At 40.0% G+C, this 25,511-nt stretch overlaps 1 protein-coding gene across 3 annotated transcripts; it reads right to left on the bottom strand.

The window, feature by feature from the left end:
- Positions 1-6,438: 6,438 nt before the first annotated feature.
- On the bottom strand, positions 6,439-23,606 carry sost (sclerostin). 3 transcript variants are annotated; one of them, XM_060939878.1, is made up of 3 exons: positions 23,218-23,606; positions 20,282-20,719; positions 6,439-6,537 (listed from the first exon to the last, which is right to left on the bottom strand). In XM_060939878.1, exons 1-2 carry the CDS (start codon positions 23,450-23,452, stop codon positions 20,301-20,303), a joined length of 654 nt encoding a protein of 217 aa, XP_060795861.1. In that variant the 5' UTR covers positions 23,453-23,606; the 3' UTR covers positions 6,439-6,537; positions 20,282-20,300. The 3 variants fall into 3 exon arrangements, with proteins under 3 accessions (XP_060795861.1, XP_060795860.1, XP_060795859.1); XM_060939877.1 differs by lacking the exon at positions 6,439-6,537 and adding an exon at positions 18,285-18,954; XM_060939876.1 differs by lacking the exon at positions 6,439-6,537 and having other exon boundaries at positions 18,285-20,719.
- Positions 23,607-25,511: the final 1,905 nt, after the last annotated feature.

The raw sequence follows: 25,511 nt of genomic DNA, 5'->3' as shown, positions 1-25,511 counted from the left end.
AATCATCTTTTGCCCAATTGCCAACTGCCCAACCAGTCTTTTGCCCAATTGTTGTGCAGTGGAATGCGTTTTTAATATATATTTTTTTTAATTCAGCATAAAAGATTGAGGGAAAAGATATCTACATATGCTACAGTGCTGTGTATGTATCATATTATATTCATTTGCAGAATGGTTAAAATTCTCATTTTTTAAAAAGGGAAATATAAAACATACTCTGAATGCATGCATTTGAAATTAATAAATTCATTAATAAATTCAGTGACTTTTGAAGGCATTTTGAAGGCATTATTTGCCACAGCTTTCCCGGCTTTATTCTAGATAATGGCTTTCATGAAATTGGATGGGTGACTGATAATCATTTTATTTTGTCATTTTATTTCTATTCATGCTGCTTTATGTGCTGTTCAAACTTCAGGAGCAGAAAACATTAAACAATTGAACAAAATATAAACCAGCAGGATGGCATGGTGGTGCAATGTGTAGAGTTGTTGCCTCATAGCTCCATGGTTCCTGGTTCAGTCCTGAATTTAGGTTACTGCATGTACAGTATTGGGTTTCACATGTTATTCCCATGCCTGTGGGTTTCCTCTGCATCATCTGGTTTCCTACTCAAAGATATGCCAGTAGGCGGATTGGCTACTAAATTACCCTAGGTGTGAATGTGTGTGCCTGGTGTGTTGTGATGGACTGGTGTCCCATTCACGGTGAGAGCCCACTTCATTCCCCGTGTTCCTGGGATAGGATCCACTATAACTCTGACCAGGATAAGCAATTACTGATGATGAATGAACACAAACATGTAAGATAAACACAACAAGAACATTAAATGAAGGAAAATATAAACAAGACAGAAAAAACTGATAATGATCTAAGAACAATTATTTGCCAGAGACAAAGTGAATATCAGTGAATAATAACTGAGACGAAGTAAAGGTTATTATTCACCGATATTCACTGAGCCTGAGGTGAATAATTGTTTTAGTATAAATACACCAGTGATTAGTTTAAAAAATGTTTAAAAATAATTTCTTTCAAACTTCAAAAGCGATATGCAAATGTAATAAAGGTGCGCACAGACTTGTGTCACTTATCTATGCTGAATCACAGAAAATACTTTGTTTTGAAATCGATAAAATAAATCACAATTAAACCTTACCTTGGAATAGTTTTAGACCAAACTTTGTAGCATCTTTAGTGCTTTTAGGAACAGCATTTTCTTTCAGAATTTGTCATTCTTCCTCACTTACAGTGACAGAGCAATTGGTCACCATTTTGCCGAGTCACTCGAGGTGATTATCAAAAAATTTTCTGAATTTCTTGACCAATCAGCATACTTGATTTTCTATAATCGCCTACATAGTTATACTAAATACTGATATTCAAAATTATATAAATTTGGAAAGGGGCGGCACGATGGTGTAGTGGTTAGCGCTGTCGCCTCACAGCAAGAAGGTCCTGGGTTCGAGCCCCGTGGCCGGCGAGGGCCTTTCTGTGCGGAGTTTGCATGTTCTCCCCGTGTCTGCGTGGGTTTCCTCCGGGTGCTCCGGTTTCCCCCAAAGACATGCAGGTTAGGTTAACTGGTGACTCTAAATTGACCGTAGGTGTGAATGTGAGTGTGAATGGTTGTCTGTGTCTATGTGTCAGCCCTCTGATGACCTGGCGACTTGTCCAGGGTGTACCCCGCCTTTCGCCCGTAGTCAGCTGGGATAGGCTCCAGCTTGCCTGTGACCCTGTAGAACAGGATAAAGCGGCTGGAGATAATGAGATGAGATAAATTTGGAAAAGGATTCAAAATTTTAGAAAGAAAAAGAAGAGGCCTTTATTTGTCACATGCACATTCAAGCACACAGTGAAATTCATCCTCTGCATTTAACCCATCTGAAGCAGTGAACACACACACACACAGAGCAGTGGGCAGTCATACTACAGCACCTGGGGAGCAGTTGGGCGTTAGGTACCTTGCTCAAGGGCACCTCAGCCCAAGGCCACCCCATGTTAACCTAACCGCATGTCTTTGGACTGTGGGGGAAACCGGAGCATCTGGAGGAAACCCATACAGACATGGGGAGAACATGCAAACTCCACACAGAAAGGCCCCCATCAGCCACTGGGGTCGAACCCAGAACCTTCCAAGAAGTCACCAACATCTTTTAACACATTTTCACCCTTGATAGTCAGTCCTTGTAGATAATATGCTGGCAGCATTTTTATCCAAACAGCTTTAAAGATATTTTTAAAGTCTTTTAAATCAGTTAAACAAACAAAAATACATGATATCTGCCAATTAGTTTCCAGGCCAGTTTCTAATTAAATTTGTATAAATCAGACAGTGAAAGTATAGATAGATAGATAGATAGATAGATAGATAGATAGATAGATAGATAGATAGATAGATAGATAGATAGATAGATAGATAGATAAAATAAATAAATAACCCATTGCTAAATTTAAAGGAATAAGAAATGAACTTCGCCTATTTAGTGTTTTGTACATTTTTACTGAATTTCTTTCAGGGCTGCTATGGCACTTCAAAATTTTGTCTCTGCTACAGTACCTTTTTACTGAATTTATGGAAATTGGCAAGTTGCTGACAGTGGAGGAGTTAATGTATGTATAGACATTTATAGTTTTTATTTCTACCAAAGTATCTATTTTTAAGATAAGTGATCTTGTTCTTACATTTTTGTTATTGATATTGTTCTTTTTCATAAGCTGAATAGTTGTAACTCATGTTCATGAGCTGTCTGTTTTGACCGGAGAGTACTTTTCCTCTGACAGATGTTTAGACGTTCGTGCTAGTGTTTCCAGGACCCCGTGTCCCTCCAGTGCAGTATAAAGGAAAATGTATGGGCAGAAAGTCAAAGTGGTGAAATAGAGTGCTGGCTTGGTGTTTAAGTGAAGCTGAGTTAGCTCACTCATATGTCCTGCCAAGGTGTTGGCCAAGCATGAAATAAATGTATCACAAATATTTTGAGGTATTCTCCAACATATCCTGATTTGGTGAAAGATTCTGTTTCTGTTTTACATTTCCCCTTTTATTTTACTGCACCTGACAAGTAGATCATCTCTTTCATCCACAAATCTTATACACTGATAGAAACAGAAGATATATTCAAAACATGCCAAGTAAAGTCAAAGATGAGTAATAAAACGTGCTCTGTTAAAAGACTGATGTGTACATATTTTTTCAACCCAGCAGAACCAGTGTCTTACCTTTGTCTTTGCCCTTCACTTCCATTTGTTGTGAAATTTGATCCGCTTGAACCTTTTCCTCACTTAATCACACTATGCATTGTACCGTATGACATCAGGGGTCTAAAGCAGTGCTCTGGGGAGTGTTACAGTAAAAGTGTCCCTGTGTAAAGGAGGAATCAGATCAGGAGTGGCTGATGAACATGGCAGCTGGAAGTGGAGGCACCTGTGCGGAGTAATGAAGCAGCAGCAGCAGCACTATGCTCTGCCTCATTGCAGACTTATAGAGGCTGTCAGAGCAGCAGGGACACAGCCAGTCCTCCAGATGGCCTGATGGATCCCAGAATGAGTGCTCAATGAAGCTGTCCGCCTCTCAGGAGACTGGCCTACATGAGCTTGACCAGGTTTATACTCATGATTTGTGTGACTTCACTTTGCATCAGCAGGACTTTCCTGCTCTGCTTGTCTTTTAGAGCATGGTGTGGCTTAGTAGTTTAAAAGCTTAACATTTACCATAAGTCTTGGAGCTGTTTTATTTTAAACTGTATATCCTTAGATTAGTTGTCCGTTAGTTAACTACTTAATACAGGTTTAATCATTCTGTGTGATTGCAAGTCTTTTTCAACCAGTTTTTTTTTTACTTCAGTATTTTAGGATCCAGCTGAGCATGCTGTCCAGTAAGTGCCAAAACAGACTGACTAAGAGATTTGTCATTTATATTACACATGTACTAAAGTTTATGTATAATTTACATAATGTTGCTTATGAAGTATGGGATATGTTTAAGTCCTCCCCTGACAGACCTTTGTGCCCTTCCAGTTGTGTGGTCAGGAAGAATGTGTGGCATGTGAGCTGTGGTTTAGAGGGAGTGTTGGAAACGGCCACCTCTGCAGCTATGCATAAGCTCCATTCACAGCCTCGCTCAAGGGGCCAACACCTGCTGCACCATTACTGTTTATCTCCATAGCAACCCCAGTTCATTGCATTCTTTCTTAATTAATCAGGAAAGATCAAACAGCTCTAATCATGAACCTGGCTGGTGCAAGGGTGGGGGCTTTGATCATATTAGGGACCCAACTCTGTTATTTCTTGTCAAAGATAGCGGGAGGATATGTTGTTTTGTGTTCAGAACCAAATTTTAATAAAGTGGCAAGACAACACTGAAAGAGATCTTTGAATTTAGCCAGTACACTGGGCCAAGACAACCTGCTGCATGCTTCACACATCACAGTACATGTAGAGAGGCTCACTGAAAGTGATGACTGTGTAGGATGGGAAGTAGAACTTATCTATTTGCTTCCTTTGCTGACTCCAGATCATGCCCCATATACAATATGTTTAACAGGGTTTACGGGTATTTAGCACAAAAGTCTTTTAGCATAAGTCTTAGCAGAAATCTGAAGTCTTTTAGCACAAGTTTTAAAGTCTCTTAGCACAACTCTAAGTTCTTTAGCACAAGTATGGAAGCCGAGACAGGCCCTTCATATAATCCTTTTTTTTATTCACCTTGTTATCCCGAGATAACGACATAATTAATTCAGGATCTCGAGAAAACAACACAACTAATTCGAGATCTCGAGAAAACAAAACCATTATTTCGAGATCTTGAGAAAACAAAACAATTATTTCATGATCTCAAGTAAACAGCTGAGAAATGGCTCATTCAGGTACGTCAAGAGACTTGTGATATGCTGACTTTGGGGCTATTTCTCATTCTGTACAGACGCAACTTTGGTCATTAGAATGTCTGGAATAATCGATCACCTAATAAGGCAATATTTTGATCAGGGGTTGACACAGGGAGTGATTGCATTAAGTCTTTTAATAAGGGCTAATTTCAAAATTAGACCGCAGCACCTCCGCAGAAGACTGGCCCGACTTCGTCTCTACCGACAGAGATACAGTGATCCAGCTGAGATCATGAAATAATTGTTTTGTTTTCTCGAGATCACAGAATAATTGTTTCGTTTTCTCAAGATCACAGAATAATTGTTTTGTTTTCTCGAGATCTCGAAATAACGGTTTTGTTTTCTCGAGATCTCAAACTAGTTGTGTTGTTTTCTTGAGCTCCTGAATTAATTATGTCGTTATCTCGGAATAACGGTTTTGTTTTCTCAAGATCTCAAATTAGTTGTGTTGTTTTCTCGAGATCCTGAATTAATTATGTTGTTATCTCAGGATAACAAGGTGAATAAAAAAAGATTATATGAAGGGCCTCTCGCGGCTTCCGTACACAAGCTCCAAGAACACTTAATCTTTATTATGAATACTTACCGATCATGTTTAAAGATGCTTGATGGATTTTTTATGAAAGTTGCTGAGAAAATGAGAGACTGTATTTCCCCACTCCGCCATCTTGTGATATGATCAGAAGTGACTGAAGTTATCTGTGAAGGCGCCCACAATTCAAGGTTTGTTATGGCTTAACTACAAATATCCAGACAACAAAGAATCATATTTTCAGTCCACATTTCAGGGATCAACAACTGATCCTTAACATGCACAGCAGCAGAAATTGCAGCTTCCAGTCCCTAAGCAATCATAATAAACCCCTTCCTATATCAAGATGAATATTTTTTTTCAATTATTGTGACCATAATCCAGAGTTGTGCTAAAGAACTTAGAGTTGTGCTAAAAGACTTTAGATTTGTGCTAAGAGACTTTTGTGCTAAATAGCTGGATACCATTTAACAGCACACATGCATATACAGTACATACTTTACAATCACTACAAGTTCTGACAGGATTTCACAGAGGTCCTTTAAGGTTTTTGTACAATAATGTACAATAATAGTGATGTTTTTTTCCAAGTCTTCTGGTTCTGAACAGTTTACTAGAAGAAGAAGACTTTATTTGTCACATGTACACTCAAGCATAGTGAAATTCCTCCTCTGCATTTAACCCATCTGAAGTAGTGAACGCACACATGGACACACAAGTGACAATGAGCACACACACATACCCAGAGCAGTGGCCAGCTATGCTACAGCACCCGGGGAGCAGTTGGGGGTTAGGTTCCTTGCTCAAGGGCACTTCAGCCATGAATACAGATAATACTACTTCATTCAAGGATCATTAATCCATTAATAGAGCACTAAATACTGTAACGTAATAATGCTGTAGCAAAACTATCATTTGTCTGTCATAAAGTAAATAAAATGTCTATACTTGTAGATCTTTAAAAAAAAAACACAAGCATTAATTATAAATTATTCAGAGGGGTTCAATCAAATCCTCTTACACATCTGGTGGAATTAAGGCAGAATTGTCCAAGGTGTTCAGCAGTGCAGGAACTTTTCGAGTGCCAGCAGGGAAAGCCTGTCCATCAGTTTCCCCATCCTTCTGCAAAAAAGGTTTGTAATGAATGGAACAGTCTTATACAGTAAATGCAAAAGCCACTATGACATGCTGGTTCACATTGAGGACCATTAAAGAGCATTTAGTCTGAAACACAAGTCTGGATTTTTAATCATCTTCATCATCTGGATATTGGAAGCATAAAATTGATCATCTGTTACTGGTTTCTGTTCATTCTTCTGTAGAACCTGAGCATGACAGGTTGGGCTTGTTTTTAGGATTGGCTTTACTGGTTGGTTATGAAAAGAGAGAGTAATATTCTTCCCCCCCCCCCCCCCCCCCCCCCATCTGTCCCTCTGAGTTACATGTTGATCCTGGGATTGAGATGCTGGCCTCTTCTGCCCCTCGGACCTGCTTGATCCATCCTGGTGCCCTGTGTCTGGTCGGAGTTTTATCGCCCCACTCCTGTGAAGGACGGCCCCATGAGGACAGTTGAGGGTTATACCTGTTAAAACTGTTAATATTATAGTCAGGCTGTCTGTTGTTGCCCAAATGAGGATGGGTTCCCTTTTGAGTCTGGTTCCTCTCGAGGTTTCTTCCTCATGTCGTCTGAGGGAGTTTTTCCTTGCCACCGTCGCCACAGGCTTGCTCATTGGGGATAGATTAGGGATAAAATTAGCTCATGTTTTAAGTCGTTCAAATTCTGTAAAGCTGCTTTGCGACAATGCTTATTGTTAAAAGCGCTGTACAAATAAACTTGAAACTTAATATTGCCATTGTTGAAAGCATTATGACTCAGACACACAGGAGCATCAGACTCAGATTGAATATCTATTAAATGTAGTCATTGTTTTTGGGAATAAACCAAGAAAGTCAAAAGTCAAAGTCCTTCCCGTGCCTACAGTACCTGGTATTCCTAGGCAGTCTCCCACTCAAGTACTAACCAGGCCCAACTCTGATGGTGGCGCATCGGGCGGTGGCGCATCGGGCGGCGCCGATCTCCATAGCCCCCGGCCTCTCACATAACTAGGGTTACAGTGGGGGGCTAGTCCTCTGGTAACCACGAGAGTTTAACTCCCCATGCACATCTGTATTGCAGCGTGCCTTGCCAGATGGTAGTAGGTACCATTTTTATAATGGTCTTTGGTATGACCCGACCGTGAATAGAACTCACAATCTCCCGATCGAGAGGCGGACACGCTACCACTAGGCCACTAGTCGGTCAAACCAAGAAAGTAAAGGTGTTTAATTATATGCTTCTTTTTGACTTTTAAAGTATACATTGTAGGGTTTTTCTTTTTCAGATGCTCAGTTTGCTTTGAATTATACTGTGCAGTGAAGTAATATGGCTGATATTCCCTTTGTGAATTTAAAAATATATATATATATATATTCTGTACAGAAAAAGCTGCCTGGTATAATAGTGTGCAATTAAACCATGTTCTGTTTTCTTGCAGTCCTTTAACATTAAAAAAAAAAATTGACAATATCACAAAAAGCCTGTTTAATGTGCTGATCTTCTTGTGGTAGATGTGAGGAAAGTGATGTATATCCTATGTATTCTTTACTTATATGCTAGGACCAGAGATGCCAGATTTGCATGACCACCCAATCAATAAGTAGTGTTAAAAGATGTATTTTTCCTGAATAGGTTCTTCACCAAGGTCCTAAAATGGTCTGAGATTATATCACAATTTGTCATGAAGAAAATATAATTGAAAATGAATAATAATTAAAAAAAAAATACCTGCACTGGTAGGTCAAAAACAGCCCAGTTGTGCAGTAAAATAAAGGACATGGCAATATTGCCTATACTACTCTGAACAACAGGCATGGGGCTAATTTACACTTGGTCTTGAGAAGCAGACAAAATTACAATTTCCCAAAGTTTAGTACTAAAGGAATCATGTAATCAAACATATTTTCCATTTCCCCAGGCTTTTGTGCTGACTCCTCTCTTTTTTTCTCCCCACAACCATCCCTCAAATGGATACAAGGGGTGTAAGCACATATATGCATAGTGCTTAAATAGAGCATCTGGACTTATACTCCCGTTTTGTACAGCACAGTTTTTCATGTAGAATGTAATTTAATTGCACCTAAAGATGTGTGCAACTAGATTAGTGTGTCAGGACGTGTGTATCTTGGAAGATTGCATGTAACATGTGCTCATGAAATCTTTCATCTCTTGTCTTATTAGCCATATATTTTCCCGCTGAGAAATAATTTCTTCTGCTTTTTCATGTCTGAGCTCTTTTATGAGCCCCCATAAAACACCTAGTGAAAACACAAATGGACAAATTTTTCATCATCAACAAGGCCATATTTAAAAATGATGCTTAATAACAACTATATCAATCAACTGTAGTCTTACATTCAAGTCCATCCACTGATTTTGGATCTGACTATGGTTTGGGGAGTATGATAGGTATCTTGTGTCTTTTTCCTTCTCTATTCTTTATAGAAGTGCAAAATATTTCCTGTCTGATGGATGGGCTCTGGGCCATCTGTTGCTAGAATTAGCCCACTGTGCAGCTCCTCCACAGTGGTGTAAAATAGGCTGTTTTCCCTCCTTTCTTTCCCTTCTCAAAAACATGAACTTGGCGGAACTGATACTAAGGGAAGAAAATGTGAAATGAACACAAAGAATGCTCAGCTCTCTAGAGCCTATTAAATAAAAAGAGAAGTGAAGGCCTCTAGAGGAAGAGACGTCAGGAGAAGACAAAGACAAAAGTCTTACATTTTTTAATGATCCATATCACCATTTAGTTATGTGAACTTGTTTCTTCTCTTTAGCTCCAATTGTCATGACGTGTTTTGGATAATGAACTCAAGTTGTTCTTCTCCCTGTTTGTTTTGTAATTCTAAAGTGACCTTGGGTGTGATAAAGGAGCCATATAAGTTAAAATTATTATTATTATTATTATTATTATTATTATTATTATTATTATTATTAAGTTTATAAGTTTTCAAAAAATTAAGCTGAAAGTAATCAAGACAGGAAAGTCTTGACTACTTGTGAGTTTTGTCTGTGTGCATTTAACTTATGTCTGTAAGTTATAAATTGAAGTTCATGTTGAGTTTACTCACATTTTTAAGGCAGCAGGTGAACTTTCATTTCTAAGTTTAACCAGCTTTAAATTTTTTTACAGTGTGTAGCAAATTAATTACCTTAAGTTTGAATAAAACTCCAATATATTACACTGTAATTAGCAAGTAACTACCATATATGTACAACTTTGTTTACTGTAGAAGATGTACGGTATATCAACGAAAAGCAATTACATATTTTGATTAGGTTCATTGCTAAGAGATACCAGGCTATTCATTAGCTTGTATGAAAAATTGACTATGCTATTTACTAAGCAAAGTAAAAACAATGTTCCTGAAAGAAAGACATGAAGGGATTTATATATTTTACTCTCTATGGTGTATAATATTATTAAAAGATTCAAGGAATCTGGAGGAATTTTGGTATTTCTGTATAAAGGGCAAGGGCACAAGCCTAAGCTGAATACCCGTGATCTCCAATCCCTCAGATGGCACTGTATCAAGAACCGTCATTCATCTACAGCTGATATAAGCCTGATATTAACTGTATGCAGAAGTGCTGTTGACTCTTCTGGGCTTGGAGGCATCTGGGATGGGCCATCATACAGTGAAAACATGTATTGCGGTCAGATGAATCAATATTCCAGGTTTTTTTTTTCTTTTTGATGAAATAGATGCTGTGTGCTCTAGACCAAAAATGAAAAGGACTATCCAGACTGTTACCAGCAATAAGTCCAAAAGCCAGGGTCTGTCATGGTATGGGGTTGTGTTGTGTCAGTGCCCTTGGCAAAGGTAACTTACACGTCTGTGATGGCAGCATTAATGCAGAAAAGTACATTGAGATTTTGGAGCAACATATGCTGCCTTCAAGATGACGTCTTTTCCAGGGGTATTTCAACAAGACAATGCAAAACCAAATTCTGCACATTTTACAAAGGCATGGCTGTGGAGGAAGAGGGTGCCTCTCCCCTCTGTTCCCAATAGAGAATGTGTGGCAAAATTTGAAATGAAAAATATGATGACGACCCTGTAGTATTGCACATATTAAGACGTGTTTGCAGGAAAAATGGGACAAAATAACACCTGAAACACTTCGTATCCCTTGGTGTCTTAGTTCCTAAACATCTTTTTAAGTGTTGTGAGAAGGAATAGTAACATTATAAAGTGGTAAATGTTTTACTGTCCCAACATATTTTGAAATGTGTTACAAGAATCAAAATTGAAATAAGTATTTATTTGGGGAGAAAAAAAACACAATAAAATTCAGGAGGTAAAACATCAAATAATGTGCTGCTGTATTGTTTTGGGTGCAATACAGGTCAAATATTATTTACACATCATTGTTTTCAGTTTTAATTTCAATTTCAACTTTTTCTGATTTGGGGTTGTACAGTATGACTTTGGCAGTTTCTATAGCCTATCTTCTGTTGAATGAATTGCAGCTAAAAGCTTGGGCTTTATATATTACATTGTGCTATAAGTCTTATTACTGAGCATAGTTGCAGGGCAGTAACGGTATTCTTTTAGATATTTTGAACAAGCTATTTGCAAAACCCCCAGAGGATATTTTCTTTTCCTGATAAGTCTAGAAAGCCAAACAGATCACAAAGCTATCCCAGAGATCCCAGAGGTCGGCAGGAGACAGGAGATAGACTAGCTTCTTTTTGGTTCAGACACCAAGCCACATGGTTAGGAAGGAATTCGGTCTGCATTTTAACTTTTTTTTCTCTGTATAATCAGAATAAACAACATGAACCAGATAGCTTTCAAGTGGCACATGCTTGTATATTCATTCATTCAGTTTTTTAACATTTATCCATTGGACGTTATGGGTAGGCTGGAGTTAATCCCAGCTAACACCAGACAAGAGGTGGGGTACACCCTGGACAGGTCATCAATGTAGCAGGGCTAATGCAGACAGACAGACAGACAGACAGACAGACAGACAGACAGACAGACAGACGGACAGTCACACTCATATTTACACATATGGGCAATTTAGAGTAGCCAGTTGACCTTCTGCATATCTTTGGACCATTGTATGAAACCCACGCAGGCACAGGGAGAATATGCAAACTCCACACAGAAAGGCCCCAATCAGCTGGTAGCTTAGATCCCAGAACCTGCTTGCTGTAAGGTGGCAGTGCTAAACACTGCACTCTTGTGCTGCCCACTGGGTGATTAACTTAATATTAAAAATATGATATTATTATAGGGCGGCACGGTGGTGTAGTGGTTAGCACTGTCACCTCACAGCAAGAAGGTCCTGGGTTCGTGGCCAGCAAAGGCCTTTCTGTATGGAGTTTCCATGTTTTCCCTGTGTCTGCGTGGGTTTCCTCCGGGTGCTCCGGTTTCTGCCACAGTCCAAAGACATGCAGGTTAGGCTAATTGGTGGCTCTAAAAATTGACCGTAGGTGTAAATGTGAGTGTGAATGGTTGTTTGTCTCTGTGTTAGCCCTGCGATAACCTAGCGACTTGTCCAGGGTGTTCCCCGCCTCTCACCCATAGTCAGCTGGGATAGGCTCCAGCTTGCCCGTGACCCTGTAGAACAGGATAAGCGGCTACAGATAATGGATGGATAGATGGAAGAAGACACTCATTAATGTTCCTGCTCAAAGACAAATACACAGAGAGCCTGCAGTGAAATTTTTTGTTAATGTAGTTGTAGTTGTATTATGGCGCATTTACACAAAGACAGTTATGGGCAGTAATGTTAATTTTCTCCCACTGTTCAGATGTGCATTAATACCATGAGATATGAGAGGCTGAACTGCTGTACACACTCTGTCCCCATTTCTAAGTTCAAGGGCTATTTAAGGGTTCATTAGATAACAGGGATCTCCTTGGAGCTCTTTCTGGTTGAGAAACAGTCTACTGTAGGATTACACATAGAACTGGTCTCCCAGAAGGGCAAATTAAATAAACTTTAAGGATTAAATTTTCTATGTTTGTACAAACAGCAATGAATCATATGTTTTATTCATCTTATTTCACAGTGATTTGTTGAAAATGACAATTTTAACTTGTATTAATAAACAACACCATGCATTTCAAATATTTATAAATACTTAGTTACAGATATTGTGGAACATCTGTGAAATAAGTTAGTTCCTGTTATCACTAATGTTATGAGAGCTATATATGAGCATTCTCTCACCAGCCTCTCTTTGTTCTCACTCATGAAGTTAATAAAACAAAAATGCAGCTTGTCATGTTACCTTGAAACCAGAAAGAAAGAAAAAAACTCTGTTCTGAGAATTTTCCAAGGCAGAAAACTGTCAGCAGTTTATGTTGTTGATTTTGAGTGCATAATCTACAGTATACACACTCTATAGATGATTAAGTTGTCCTGGGGTTTTTTTTTTTTTTATTTGGATAGTTCAGTTGATACTGTAGCTATTGATATTTACATAATAATTATTTGATAAGTAATCTACAGACTATATACCTTTGTCCTCTCACAATTCCTATTTCAGTTTATTCTACTGATATAATTTATGACATGTTGTTGAGAATCAGGACTTGTAGTGACAGTCTGTAGATTGTTTGTTGGGTGTCTAAAGCAGACGGTCCAAACATGGTGTGACCAAAACTGTTCTGTCAACAGCTAAATAGGACAAAAGTCATGCTTGGAATTAAAAAAAAAAAAAAAGTTATTATGATATTTTCTAGTTTGAATTGCTCCAGGATGTTGAGTCAAAACTCTAGAACTCTGGTTTTGAAAAGTCTTGGATGAACTAATATGCTCAGAATGTTTTAAGCCAAGCCAAGCCAAGCCAAGCCAAAAAGCCTTTATTTGTCGCACATACACTCAAGCACAGACTTAAGCACACAGTGACATTAACCTTTGCATATAACCCATCTGAAGCAGTGAACACACGCATGCACACACAAATGAGCAATGAGCACACACACATACACAGAGCAGTGGGCAGCTACGTATGTTACAGCACCTGGGGGGCAGTTGGGGATTAGGTACCTTGCTCAAGGGTACTTCAGCCCATCATCAGGCCATGGCTGCCCCATGTTAAAGGGCATATTCTGGACCAATTTGGGTTTTTTTTTTTATATGAAAGTATGTCCCTTTACACACTCATCCAGAAGGGTAATTTTGCACAAGGCCATCTGTCTACAGCAGAAAAAAATAAAATAACAAAACGTGTCTGGGAAAATCCCAAGGGAGTCTGGAGCCAGATTCGTGACGTTATCTGCGGAAGCGCCAGCAGGCTGCGTGAGCTTGCACAGTTTCAGTGCACAGCCTGTGTGGACCAAGCGATACCATTTCTCTCTCACTGTCCGGTCTTTTGGAAAACGATGAGTACTAATCCCATCAAGATTGGTGTTGCTACACCCTCCTACGATACATCTGTTAACCATTTTAATAATTACGTGATAACGTTGAAGAAATTTGCAGAAAACCACCAGGTCGTTTTCTCATAAACAAACCAACACTGACGTAAGATTCAGGGGGAGGCATCCCGCACGTGACGTCATGGAAATCAGTGTTTGCCAGGAAATCCAAATGGCAAGTTTTTTCAGAGGCAGACGAATTCGTCTCAAATGGCTTGATTTCAACTGAATTTTTCTGGTATTGTGCAAGGTAAAAAAAATCGGACAAAATGCAAAATGTAACAGATATTTGACCAAAGTTTGATATAAAATAGGAGAATTACATTGATCTTGCTCCTGAATTTACCCATGATATGCACTTTAACCTAACCGCATGTCTTTGAACTGTGGGGGAAACCAGAGCACCCAGAGGAAGCTCACGCAGACACAGGGAGAACATACAAACGCCACACAGAAAGGCCCCCATCGGCCGCTGGGCTTGAACCCAGAACCTTCTTGCTGTGAGGCGACAGTGCTAACAACTACACCACCGTGCCATTAAGTTAGGCATGTATGAAACTTTTTTTTTTGTAATATGAATACTTAGTTCATTTGTTGATCAAAGCCTGTCTGTGATGTACAGTTGAGAAGACTCTAACCACTGCTCCTTAAAAGAAAAGATGTTAAATGTCCTCTATCTAAGTTATGATCTGCAAATGGCACCAGTGCTGATAAAAGAGAATAAGTGAAAATGAGAAACAAACATTTCTCATTCATAAGTTAAAAAGAAGATTAGGAAGTAATTTAAAAATTACCCTAAACTCTGTGCATCTTTTGCAGACATTGGTTGTGTTGTAGGTGATTTAGAAAGAATAATTTGTGTAAATGAGTGGAAATTACAGGGCTTCAAACAATATTTTAAAAAAGTTTTTTGCTGGGAGTCTCTTGTGCTAACTGTTCTTGGTAGTCGTGTGAGTTTGGATCTCTCAGAAGAGACTCCCAGAAAAAAATATAGTATATTCATTGAAGCAAATGGAGAAAATGTGCTATTCGGCTCATTTAAAAGACATACTCTTCCATAGACCCTGTCAGAAAATCAACTTGCACCTTTTTCAAAAGCAAACGTTAAGTAAAACCCATCAACAGGGCATAGTAGTCTTCACTGCCAGAAAAATATACTCCTGCATTTAATTATGACTTATTAAATATATTTGTTTACTTTTGTATGTGCATAACCTTCACTGAATTGAAGCAGTAATGCACAAAGGTATCGTAAAATCACAACTTAATAGGTGCCCCTATCTTTATAAGCATCTATTCTCCATCTCCTCTGTGGACTCGACTCCCAACAGGCGGCCTGTGATATCATGTGCTTAATTGCTATGTACATGATGACATCATACGTGCATGTGCTAGCCTTTACCTGGCCTCTATCCCCCCTCATGAATATAGGAATGTTCAGCACATGCTCTCAAACCATTTGGCATCCATTTATTGTCAGAGCAGGGTAAATGTTCAAGGTGTCTATTTGACTTGGACGAATTGTAATCTTTTAAACAAACAAACTGCAGTCTAGAGGCAGCACTCAACACCCTGTTGGCAAAAGCTGTGGAGCACAATATGATGAATGTTATCTTGCTTTCCACAAAAACAGATTGCTCAGAGCCCCTGTGCCTCAACTGAGCCTGTTTATTTGTGTGAGGTTCTGCACATTTTGGTCTTAGATTGTCATTTTATTGATTCCAAATGGAGACAAGCAATACATGCCTCTACCATTGTTTGTGGTTACTGTTGTTCTGAAATATTGACCAGTCCTATCCACTCTGCTGCTGATTTCCTTCCGACACGAGCTTGACCTTTACTGGATTCTTGTACTTGGCTCAAGCAGCTATGGCTCACTGGGTGCTGCTGGCCCGTGACATGCTACCGTCTGTCCCTGCACTCATCTGCTCCCCTAGTGTTTCCTATACAAGCATCCTGCATGGGCCATCGATGTGCACCCTGCTTACGTGTGGCCTCTTGTCCCTCCAGGGCCCAGGAACTCAGCTTCAATAGCAATTTGTAGCCTCTGAAGGTTTGTGCGTATATTGAATATAATGCTATAGGACACACTGAGCAGCTCCAGCCTCTTCATAGCCTTGACCCAAGTTTCTTCCTCCTCCTCCTGTTCAACATCCTTCTCCCTGAACTGTAACAATATCCCCACAGCACCGTGCACCATGGAGGACTCCAAATTAGTTAAACTTGTGCTTTCATGTCTCCATGCCAAGTGCAGTTCTGCTTTAGATTTGTTCTAAGCTATTAGTGCACATGACCTGATAAAGCTAGTGCAGCACAAACATCCTTCTCTGAATACATCCCTCATAGTTCCATGTGTTTTGAGGAAATTAGATCTTTTTCTGGAGCACCTTGACTCAAATTTTTAGGTCTGTGAATAGGGACACAACAGAATCTCAAGTTCCTGGTAAAAAATTTCCAAAATTATGAGTTGAATAAAGAATGCAGAGGAGAATAGTAAAGCTGATATGTAACTGCTCTTGATGGGAACATTTAAAGGCTTTTGATTCTGAATGAGACATTCTGCATGCCAGGAGCATCTGTTTATGTTTATTATTGCAGTACGAGTGATGAACACCAAAGGTTCAAACGTTCTTTGCTTATGTAACACAGCACACTGACTTTAATACTTCTCAATCATCTTCAAATGGTGATACTTGATATACATTTTAATTGATTTGTCTTTCATTTTGGTCTGGTGAATAATCTCTTAGCATCTGAGTACAATCAAACTCTAACTGTGTGCAAGCTGGAGAAATGAGACATTTGACCCTCGTATTATCAAGATCAAAGGAGATAGTAAACCTTTAAAATCTGCTGAAAGCAGTATTATCTGCTAGACATGCAGCTTGGGTCGGATGAGTTGAGTGCAGAGGAGACTGAGGTTTACGTGAAAGTGGTCTACAGGGCTGTGTAAGTGAATAAATGTGTATATTCAATGAAACTGAAAGAGGAGAAGCTACTTGAGGTAAAGAGGAAAAATGAATGAGATTTGTGTCCATTTATAATTTCTACATCTTGTGTATGAAGTGGAAACATTTTATGTTAGAGAGATAGGGAGAGAGAGAGGATATTAAACATTGCACATTTAAATACTTGTCTCAGACAACCTACTACAGACATAGAAACTGGCTTATTAGTTGTTCAGTGTCTTTCTGATTTATCAGTTAAACTGGATAAACCAGATAAATTTAATATCATACCAGATAAATGGACTAAATATAAAATTACATTATAATAAAATAATATATAATGCAATTTTACTTGCACAGTTCATACATTGGTTAATATAAGCTGTGTTGTGTGCTCCTTACGCCTGGAATGTAGAACGACTACATTCTTTTGACACCTGATTTTAGTGGCCTGTTCAGACACCATGTGTTTGAAACGTTGTAGAGAAGCCACTGAAATGTTAAACGCACTCTGAGGAGCTGGTCCCGTCTGACCGCTCACACACCCCTGCCTACCTTCTGATTCAGAAAATCTGTGCCAGGTTTCTGTCGAGTAATTACTCAGTTTTGGTGCCATAACTCAGGACAGATAGTCTGCCAGTGACAATTTCCTCCAGTACTATTCTTGTGCTAGTCTCCAATGCTTGTTCTTGAATTACTCAGTAAGCGCTATGCCTGCCAGCTACATTTGAGTGAAAGCATAACATGCAAGGTGATTGTGGATATAGCTTGATTGTGATGTTGAAAATGGCAATAATAGACGATCCCAGGAGATCAGATGACTGTTGTAGAAAACTGGCAATAGTAAAGAAAACCATTTAGTCTAAAAAGTAATTTTTTCCATGTTTGGTACGCCTCTGTGTTTGATTAGCAACATCTTCCATATAAACCTGCTATAAATCACATCGAAGTTTGGAAGACAGTCATTTGTATGATTTACAGCATAAACACCTTGTTGTGTTTTGTGCACCATGTAGGCTGGACCTGGTTAGGTGCGTGCTGGGAGTTCCTTCATGAGCCATTGTTCACAATGCTCTAGTATGTAACAAACATGACAAGCATGACAAACACAGAGGTCATCTAGATTAGGTGATTTAAGAAAAGTATCCTTTATGGTATGAAGGAAGCTTAGGTAAACAAACAACATAATGCTGGTCTACAGCTGCAGTTCAACATTCTGAACAAAAAGTGACTGAACCAACCTCGTCCAACAGAACAATTCTTTTGTGAAAACTGTTTTTCTCCTGCCTATTATGAAGTCCTGTTAGACATTCCAAAGTGCAACAAATCCTTCATTTCCCGATTGCAGCACTTTGTTTATCAAGCCCTCAGTGAGAGACAGGCTTAGCGTGCGGGAGACAGAATTCATCAGAGCACTCTGAAAAGAATGATAAACACATTGCCTTTCAAATATACTTTGACTTACTTTATTTGTGTTCTCGTTTTGTTAGGAAATTCATTATTATGTCATATGGAACAATAATGGCTATTATTTTACATTTAAAAAAAGGTTGCATAAATAATTTAAATGTTGAAATTCAAAAATAAATATACAGTTCATTCTTTATAGGAGTCTCTTTCAGGATTGGAGAGAGCTGCAATCCTTCCATCCAGTACTCATTTGAAGGGTTTTGTATCAATAGACCAAGTAAGTACACTATGTCCAATACATGGCAATTTGGCTTACATGGCAAAAAAAAAAAAAACTTTCAGTTTCTTTTTCAAAACATACAATTGAAAAAAAGAAGCAAACATGGTTAGTTATGTATAGAAAACAGAGATGGGAAGCAAGATGGAAAAAATTCTGGAGTTGAACAATGTCCGGACATGAGTGAAATATTCTTCATTAGATATACTGGAGGCAAGACACTTGGATTGGATGTGACAGGCAAATGTCTGTCTTGGGATTCCACAGCTCTCCTACTGTACATCCTGTATAATATCAGCATGTGCTTACATCCAGAGTTCAGTCCCGTATTTCATGTTTGTCTCTTAAAGCTTTCCTACGGATGTTTGAGGAATTGATTCTTTGGGCAGCTCCAGTTGTTAAAAGCACACTGCTTTCATGGCTTCACTGGAAGACATTGTTGTTTTGTCAGGTCATTTTTCCATCCAGAGAAGTCAATCTTCAATTAATTTCACAGCACATTTGTAAAGCTTATACATTGTATAATATAATGGAAGCTTTTATAATGAAATGGTATACTGAGATTACATGTAGATGTACATGCTGATTGTTGGTTTAATGTCCTTGCATTTAAATCGCACTGTTATTACAATTAGATAACCATTAACACTACTTAGTTATTCCAACTGGCCAAGAAGCTCCAAATGGTTTCCAGAGAACGGGGGTGGTGTAGAAAAGTGCTCTGCCCCTAAGGTAACAACAGGCACAATTGTTGTAGATTCCTACATGCATGTGGGCCCCCTTTTTCTGCTATTCAAACAAACAGGAACTGACCACGTCGAGAGGAAATGGCTTTTTATGACTCAAATCCTAAACACAGGAATGGATCTATTTAGTAATTAAGACAGGACAGAGAAACAGTGTTTGCTGCTCTTGGCCCTAACAGACTCAGCTCATGGAGTGCTGACCCAACCATTCCTACTTTCTGTCACTGACTGTGGGCTCGGCTCCAGCTGACAGTTCCTATAAGGTCTCTTTTGGAAAGGTAATGCTGTGGGAATTCCTCACTGCAGCCTGTCAGATGAGTTCCTTGCAGGTGACCAGGGTTAAGAATGCTGAATTTCAGCAATGTGTCGCCAGCAGCACGTTTTCTGAGCCCAGCACTCCTGGGCAGCTGGATCATGAGCTACAGTACACCCGAAAGAGATGACTTCATTTCAGCTATACAAACATTCACCTCAGCCATAAGCTTGCAGCCTCGCTGATGTAGGATTTGGTCATGGTTATGCTTGTTAACTTTGGTGTCAATGTTCATCTTGATCACCCTTCTAATGAACTTCAAGAAAATTAGATCATCAGCCCTCCACAGGAATACTGTGAATATACAGTATAAACCATCGAATTCTCTACACTGACTTTCCACAACTACAAACCTCATTTTAAGCAAGAGTCCAACAGCCGTCTACTTTTCTGTTGTCAAACATCTCTATTATTGGGATTAATTCAAGTTCAATTGACCATGCAAATTTTATGACTTGTGAAACACACCAAAGACTTGCTGATCTCATTAAATGGTGCATATGCTTCAGCCAGGTTGTTATCTCTATTTAGTCTTCTACCCCTTGAACTTGTTGATTGGTATTTGGACAATGTGTGTGTGTGTGTGTGTGTGTGTGTGTGTGTGTGTGTGTGTGTGTGTGTGTGTGTGTGTGTGTGAGAGAGAGACAGAGAGAGAGAGAGAGAGACAGACAGACAGAGTCTTTTATGAGCTCACATGCATGGACAGCTGCTTCTCAGTACGAGTTGCTGCTGATAGTAGGCTCTCTGCTTCGGCCCCGTATTTGCTGGAAACGTGCACGCTTCTTGTTCTGCCGTGTTCTTTGAGAAGCCGGATTCTTGGCATCTGACTGGTTGTGGTGTCGGGTAAAGCGCTTGCACTTGCAGGAAGTCACCATTCGGATTTTGTAGGTCCGACTGTTACCGCTGGGGCAGTGGAGCTGTACACGTTGCATACGGTAGTGTGCTGGAATGCAGCGGTATTCAGAAGAGCTGCTGCGCCACCACTTGCTCCGAAGGATGGAATTGAGCATCAGGTGAGCAGGCAGGCACTGGCCTGAACACACAAGCTCATTAACTGGCTTGGCACTACGACATAAACCATCAGTGATGTAACGGGTAATGCGCAGCTCTCGGCAGCTCAGCTCAGAGGCTTCTACACAGGGGGCAAAAGAGAAAATAAGCTCAGGCCTGAAACTGCTACATCTGCTGAAATCTGTAGTAAAATGTGGTTTGTTTTATTATAAGCATTGGTTTTATTACTCCTGTCACTGAAAAAGATAATTCGTGGATCAATGTATTTAAATTAAGGGAAGTAAAATGTGCAAGTGCAACAAAAAGTAAATATACAATTAATGGTCGGTTTATGTTAAACTCATTTCATAATTACATAGTATATTTATGAACTCAATTTAATGTAATAGTATGAACAATATATCAATATGTAAAAGTTACATGTTTGACTTAAGTTCAAATTCTGTCATCAATTTTATTATGATGATCTAAGAATTATTTTTCCAGTGTTTAATTAGTGGAGAAATCAGTTCTTCTAAGCTTTCTAAAATTCAAAAGCACTCGTACAAGTGATAGAGTCTAAACTGAAATTAATCTTGATTAATGTGAATTAATTTCAAATAAGCTTTTCAGCTGGAAGCCAAGATCAGAAAGGTATTGCTCAATTCCCAATGACAACACATTAAATTACTATACAAGATACTGGAAGGGCGAGCTCAAAAAATGATACTGCAGCAGGATTTATTTCCTTCTGCAGCTCAACTCAAAGAGAAACAACAAAGGATTTATGTGTGTGATGAGTTCATGTTTTCCCTCTTCTCATTCTCAGAGAACCCGATCTGTTTTATGAAGGCCCAGTGACATCGCTCCCCTTCAAAGTGCGAAGGAACTGGAGGTCAGCCAGAGAGAGGTGAGCATATTCAGCATGACCCCATACTGTCCACTAGGGACTGCACACACCCCACCTCTCAGGAATGGCCACAGGGTTTGTGATGGTCCCTTTAGTTTATCTTCTGAACTTGATTCTGTTTATGACAGTGTTACAATTCTAAAGTTACAGATAACTTGACAGATATAAATTTTTCTTGTTCATTTCTCAGTATAATCATATTTATGAAATTAACCATTTTTTTACTTTTATTTTTGATGTGACTTTGTTTAACATTCGTTGTTAAGCATCTTTTTTTGGTGGGGGGGGCTGAAAAATTCTATTTCTATGTATGCTATTTGAAATCATGTATTTATCATATCATGTCAATATAAATAGTCCAGCTACTGTAACTCCCACATTGAAGCATTAAATGAATGAAAAGTCACTAACCTCACTACAATACTGACAGCCACAATTCAAGTGAAAAGATCACGTACCACAGAGATTACCACAGGGTCCATTAACCACAGGTGGGAATCATTCACTAAAGCACCATCGCATTTAAATAACAATTTTAAAATACCCTTAAGAAATGCTCGAGCCAACTACATTCAATTCTGCTCGGAAACATACTGATGCAATTAGATCGTAATGTGGACCTTGACTAATTGTGTAACAGAGCGGAAATCACACAAAACACTGAGTTATCAGTGCATCACCTGATTGCAACACACAGACTCATACTTTCTCTAACTCAGCTTTGCATGTTTCCTCACAATTTATTAATATGCAATGCTTCTTAATACTGTAACTTCAAAATCCAAAAGCTAATTAAAATCTAATACTATAACTTAAATATCTTGGAGGTAGAGGAAATTTTCCATCTATGAGGAAAAAAGAAAATAAATGAAGTGTACAGAGAAGATGTAAAGCCATGAGGGCCGCTAAACCATTTGTCAGTTACACTCGGCTATTATTATTGGGTATTGTTGTGGTTATTATTAAATAGCGCATTTTGTTGGTTATCTGTTCATTTTTTTCTAGTATCTCATAAAGAAACTATCTATGATTTACTCCATTTTTACTCTGCAAATCTCAGGTTCATTGGTTGTGCCTCTGAGGGAAACATTAAAGTTTCTAACCTTCAGAAAGAGCTCTAAAACTAGAATCTAAACTAGAATCCTTTCACAAAGCTAAGAGCCATTAATATAAACCTCCTGAAAACATCTTAAAGAAGACTTTTTTTCTAATAGTCCAGGATTCTCTGAGCAGCAGATATGAAAGGCCGCCTGCAGAGTAAAATTATTCTGACAACTGAGATCCAACACGCTTTGAAATTCTTATTTGGGGCCACAAAAGCCAAGTCCTGTCAAACAATTTCGGTGAAAACTCAAACACTCTTTATCAAACCAGACTGAAAGTAGCAAACTTTGAGCAGATATGTTTAGAAATATAATCAAAACTGAATTAAATAGATTACAGCCAATTAAACCATAGTGGTTTAAAGTAGAGGTGCATTTGTACACTTCTCTATAATACTAATGAGAGTAGTAATGAACAGGAGCTACATTTTTTTAAAAAACTAAATTTGTGTCATGCGGAGTAACTTTCAGTAAAACAGCAAAATAAATTAAACAAACAATCAGTAGCCACAAATTAAACACAAATTACTTTTAAAAAGTGAAAATCGCAGCCTTTTACAGATGTTCAGTACTTTCTAATCTGAGTCCCAACAGGTAGAACAGCTGGATTTCTGAACAAATACTTGCCATATGCAGGGCTATTAGCTGACACCCTCCTGCCCCCGTTTTTGGCTTCGTTCATCGTGTTGTTGTTAGATGGCTGAAGGTGGTGGGCTGGATGTGCTGTGTGGCTGCTGAACTCCGGGCTCAGCTCCGTAGCGTCGTTCTTTAATTCTCTCCATCCTCCGGCGGCGGCGCTCAGGCAGCCCTGCAGCAGCAGCAGCACCGCGCTCCGGTACATCACCACCCACTTCACCTGCATGACTGACACACTAACACTGCAAGCGTCACTAACACACTGCCACACTAACACTGCACTGAGGCACCTTCAGCAGAACGGAACTTCACTGCACTCTCGGAGTTCTCCCATCCGGGAGCCGTTTAAGTAGCTCAGACTCCGCGCGAGCCTCGCAATTAAGCGGCCCGGCGCAGGGGGAGGATCCGCTCACACACACGCGCACGCATGCACGCGCCCGCGCGCACACACACACACACACACACACACAAGGAGGAGCACGAAGAGAAATGAAGAACCCTAGAGGTTTTTATTTCTCCTTGGGTACTGAGGCCCATTATTGCGTCCCAAACCTTACAGCTCCACTCACATCTCCATTCATATGTCCACTGACATCTCCACTCACATCCATCCATCATCTATACTGCTTATTCGTTAGGGTCATAGGGTACACGCTGACCCAGATGGGGTGCACTATGACCCAGGTGAGGTACACTCTGACGCAAATCGGGTGTACTCTGACCCAGATGGGGTGTACTCTTACGCGAGTGAGGTGCACTCAAACCCAGATGGGGTACACTCTGACCTAGATGGTGTGCACTCTGACCTAGGTGGGGTGGGTACACTCTAACCCAAATGGGGTGTACTCTTACCCAGGTGAGGTGCACTCTGACCCAGATGCTGTGCAGTCTGAACTAGGTGGGGTGGGTACACTCTGACCCAGGTGGGGTGGGTACACTCTGCCCCAAATGGGGTTCAACCTGACCCAGATGGGGTGTATTCTGACCCAGATGGTGTGCACTCTGACCCAGGTGAGGTACACTCTGAAGCAAATTGGGTGCACTCTGACCCAGATGGGGTGTACTCTTACCCAAGTGAGGTGCACTCAGACCCAGATGGGGTACACTCTGACCCAGATGGTGTGCACTCTGATCTAGGTGGGGTGGGTACACTCTGACCCAGATGGGGTGTACTCTTACCCAGGTGAGGTGCACTCTGACCCAAGTGGGGTACACTCTGACCCAGATGCTGTGCACGCTGACCCAGGTTGGGTGGGTACACTGTGACCCAAATGGGGTTCACCCTGACCCAGATGGGGTGTACTCTGACCCAGATGGGGTACACTCTGACCCAAATGGTGTGCACTCTGACTCAGGTGGGGTGGGTACACTCTGACCCAAATGGGATACACTCTGACCCAGAAGGGGTATACTCTGACCCAGGTGAGGTACACTCTGACCCAGATGGTGTGCACTCTGACCCAGGTGGGGTGGGTACACTCTGACCCAGGTGGGGTACACTCTGATCCAGATGGTGTGCACTCTGACCCAGGTGGAGTGGGTACACTCTGACCCAGGTGGGGTGGGTACACTCTGACCCAAATGGGGTACACTTTGACCCAAGTGGGGTGTACTCTGACCCAGATGGTGTGCACTCTACCCCAGGTGGGGTGCACTCTGGGTAGATCATGAATCTTTCTCAGGGCTAACACAGAGATGAACAACTGTTCGTACTTACCTATGGGCAATTTAGAGTAGCTAGTTGACTTAATCCACATGTTTATTTTACTGTGGGAGGAAATCGGAGTACCCAGAGGGAACCCACACAGGCGTGGGGAGAACATGCAAATTCCACACCACAAAAGTGCCAGCTGGCCACAAGGTTTAAACTCAGAGCCTTCTTGCTGTGAGGTGACAGTGCAAACCACTGCACTACCATGCCACACCTCCACTCACATCTCCACTAATACCTCCACTCACATCTCTACTTGCGTCTCCACTAATATCTTCTCTCGCATCTCTACACCACTTCCTCTGGGTTCTCTGGTTTCCTTTGCACCTCCCAAAAACATGCCAGAAGACGGATTGTCTATGCTTGCCTCCTCTTGCCTCACACCCAGTGTTTGACCTCATATAGCCTCAGAAGCTGTTCTGAGACATCTGTCCAAAACATCTTGTTTCTCTAGAAACATTTACTACAGATATTAAATATATCATGCCAATATAATCTACCATTTTTTAACAAAGGAAACATTTAATTCACTTATAAATATTTTTATTCATGACCACTAACCATGACCATCCAC

The sequence above is a fragment of the Neoarius graeffei genome, chromosome 14 (assembly GCF_027579695.1).
Source record: "Neoarius graeffei isolate fNeoGra1 chromosome 14, fNeoGra1.pri, whole genome shotgun sequence".
Taxonomy (NCBI): domain Eukaryota; kingdom Metazoa; phylum Chordata; class Actinopteri; order Siluriformes; family Ariidae; genus Neoarius; species Neoarius graeffei.
The sequence above is the reverse complement of the archived record's forward strand: the minus strand, read 5'-3'. Positions and strand labels throughout refer to the sequence as shown.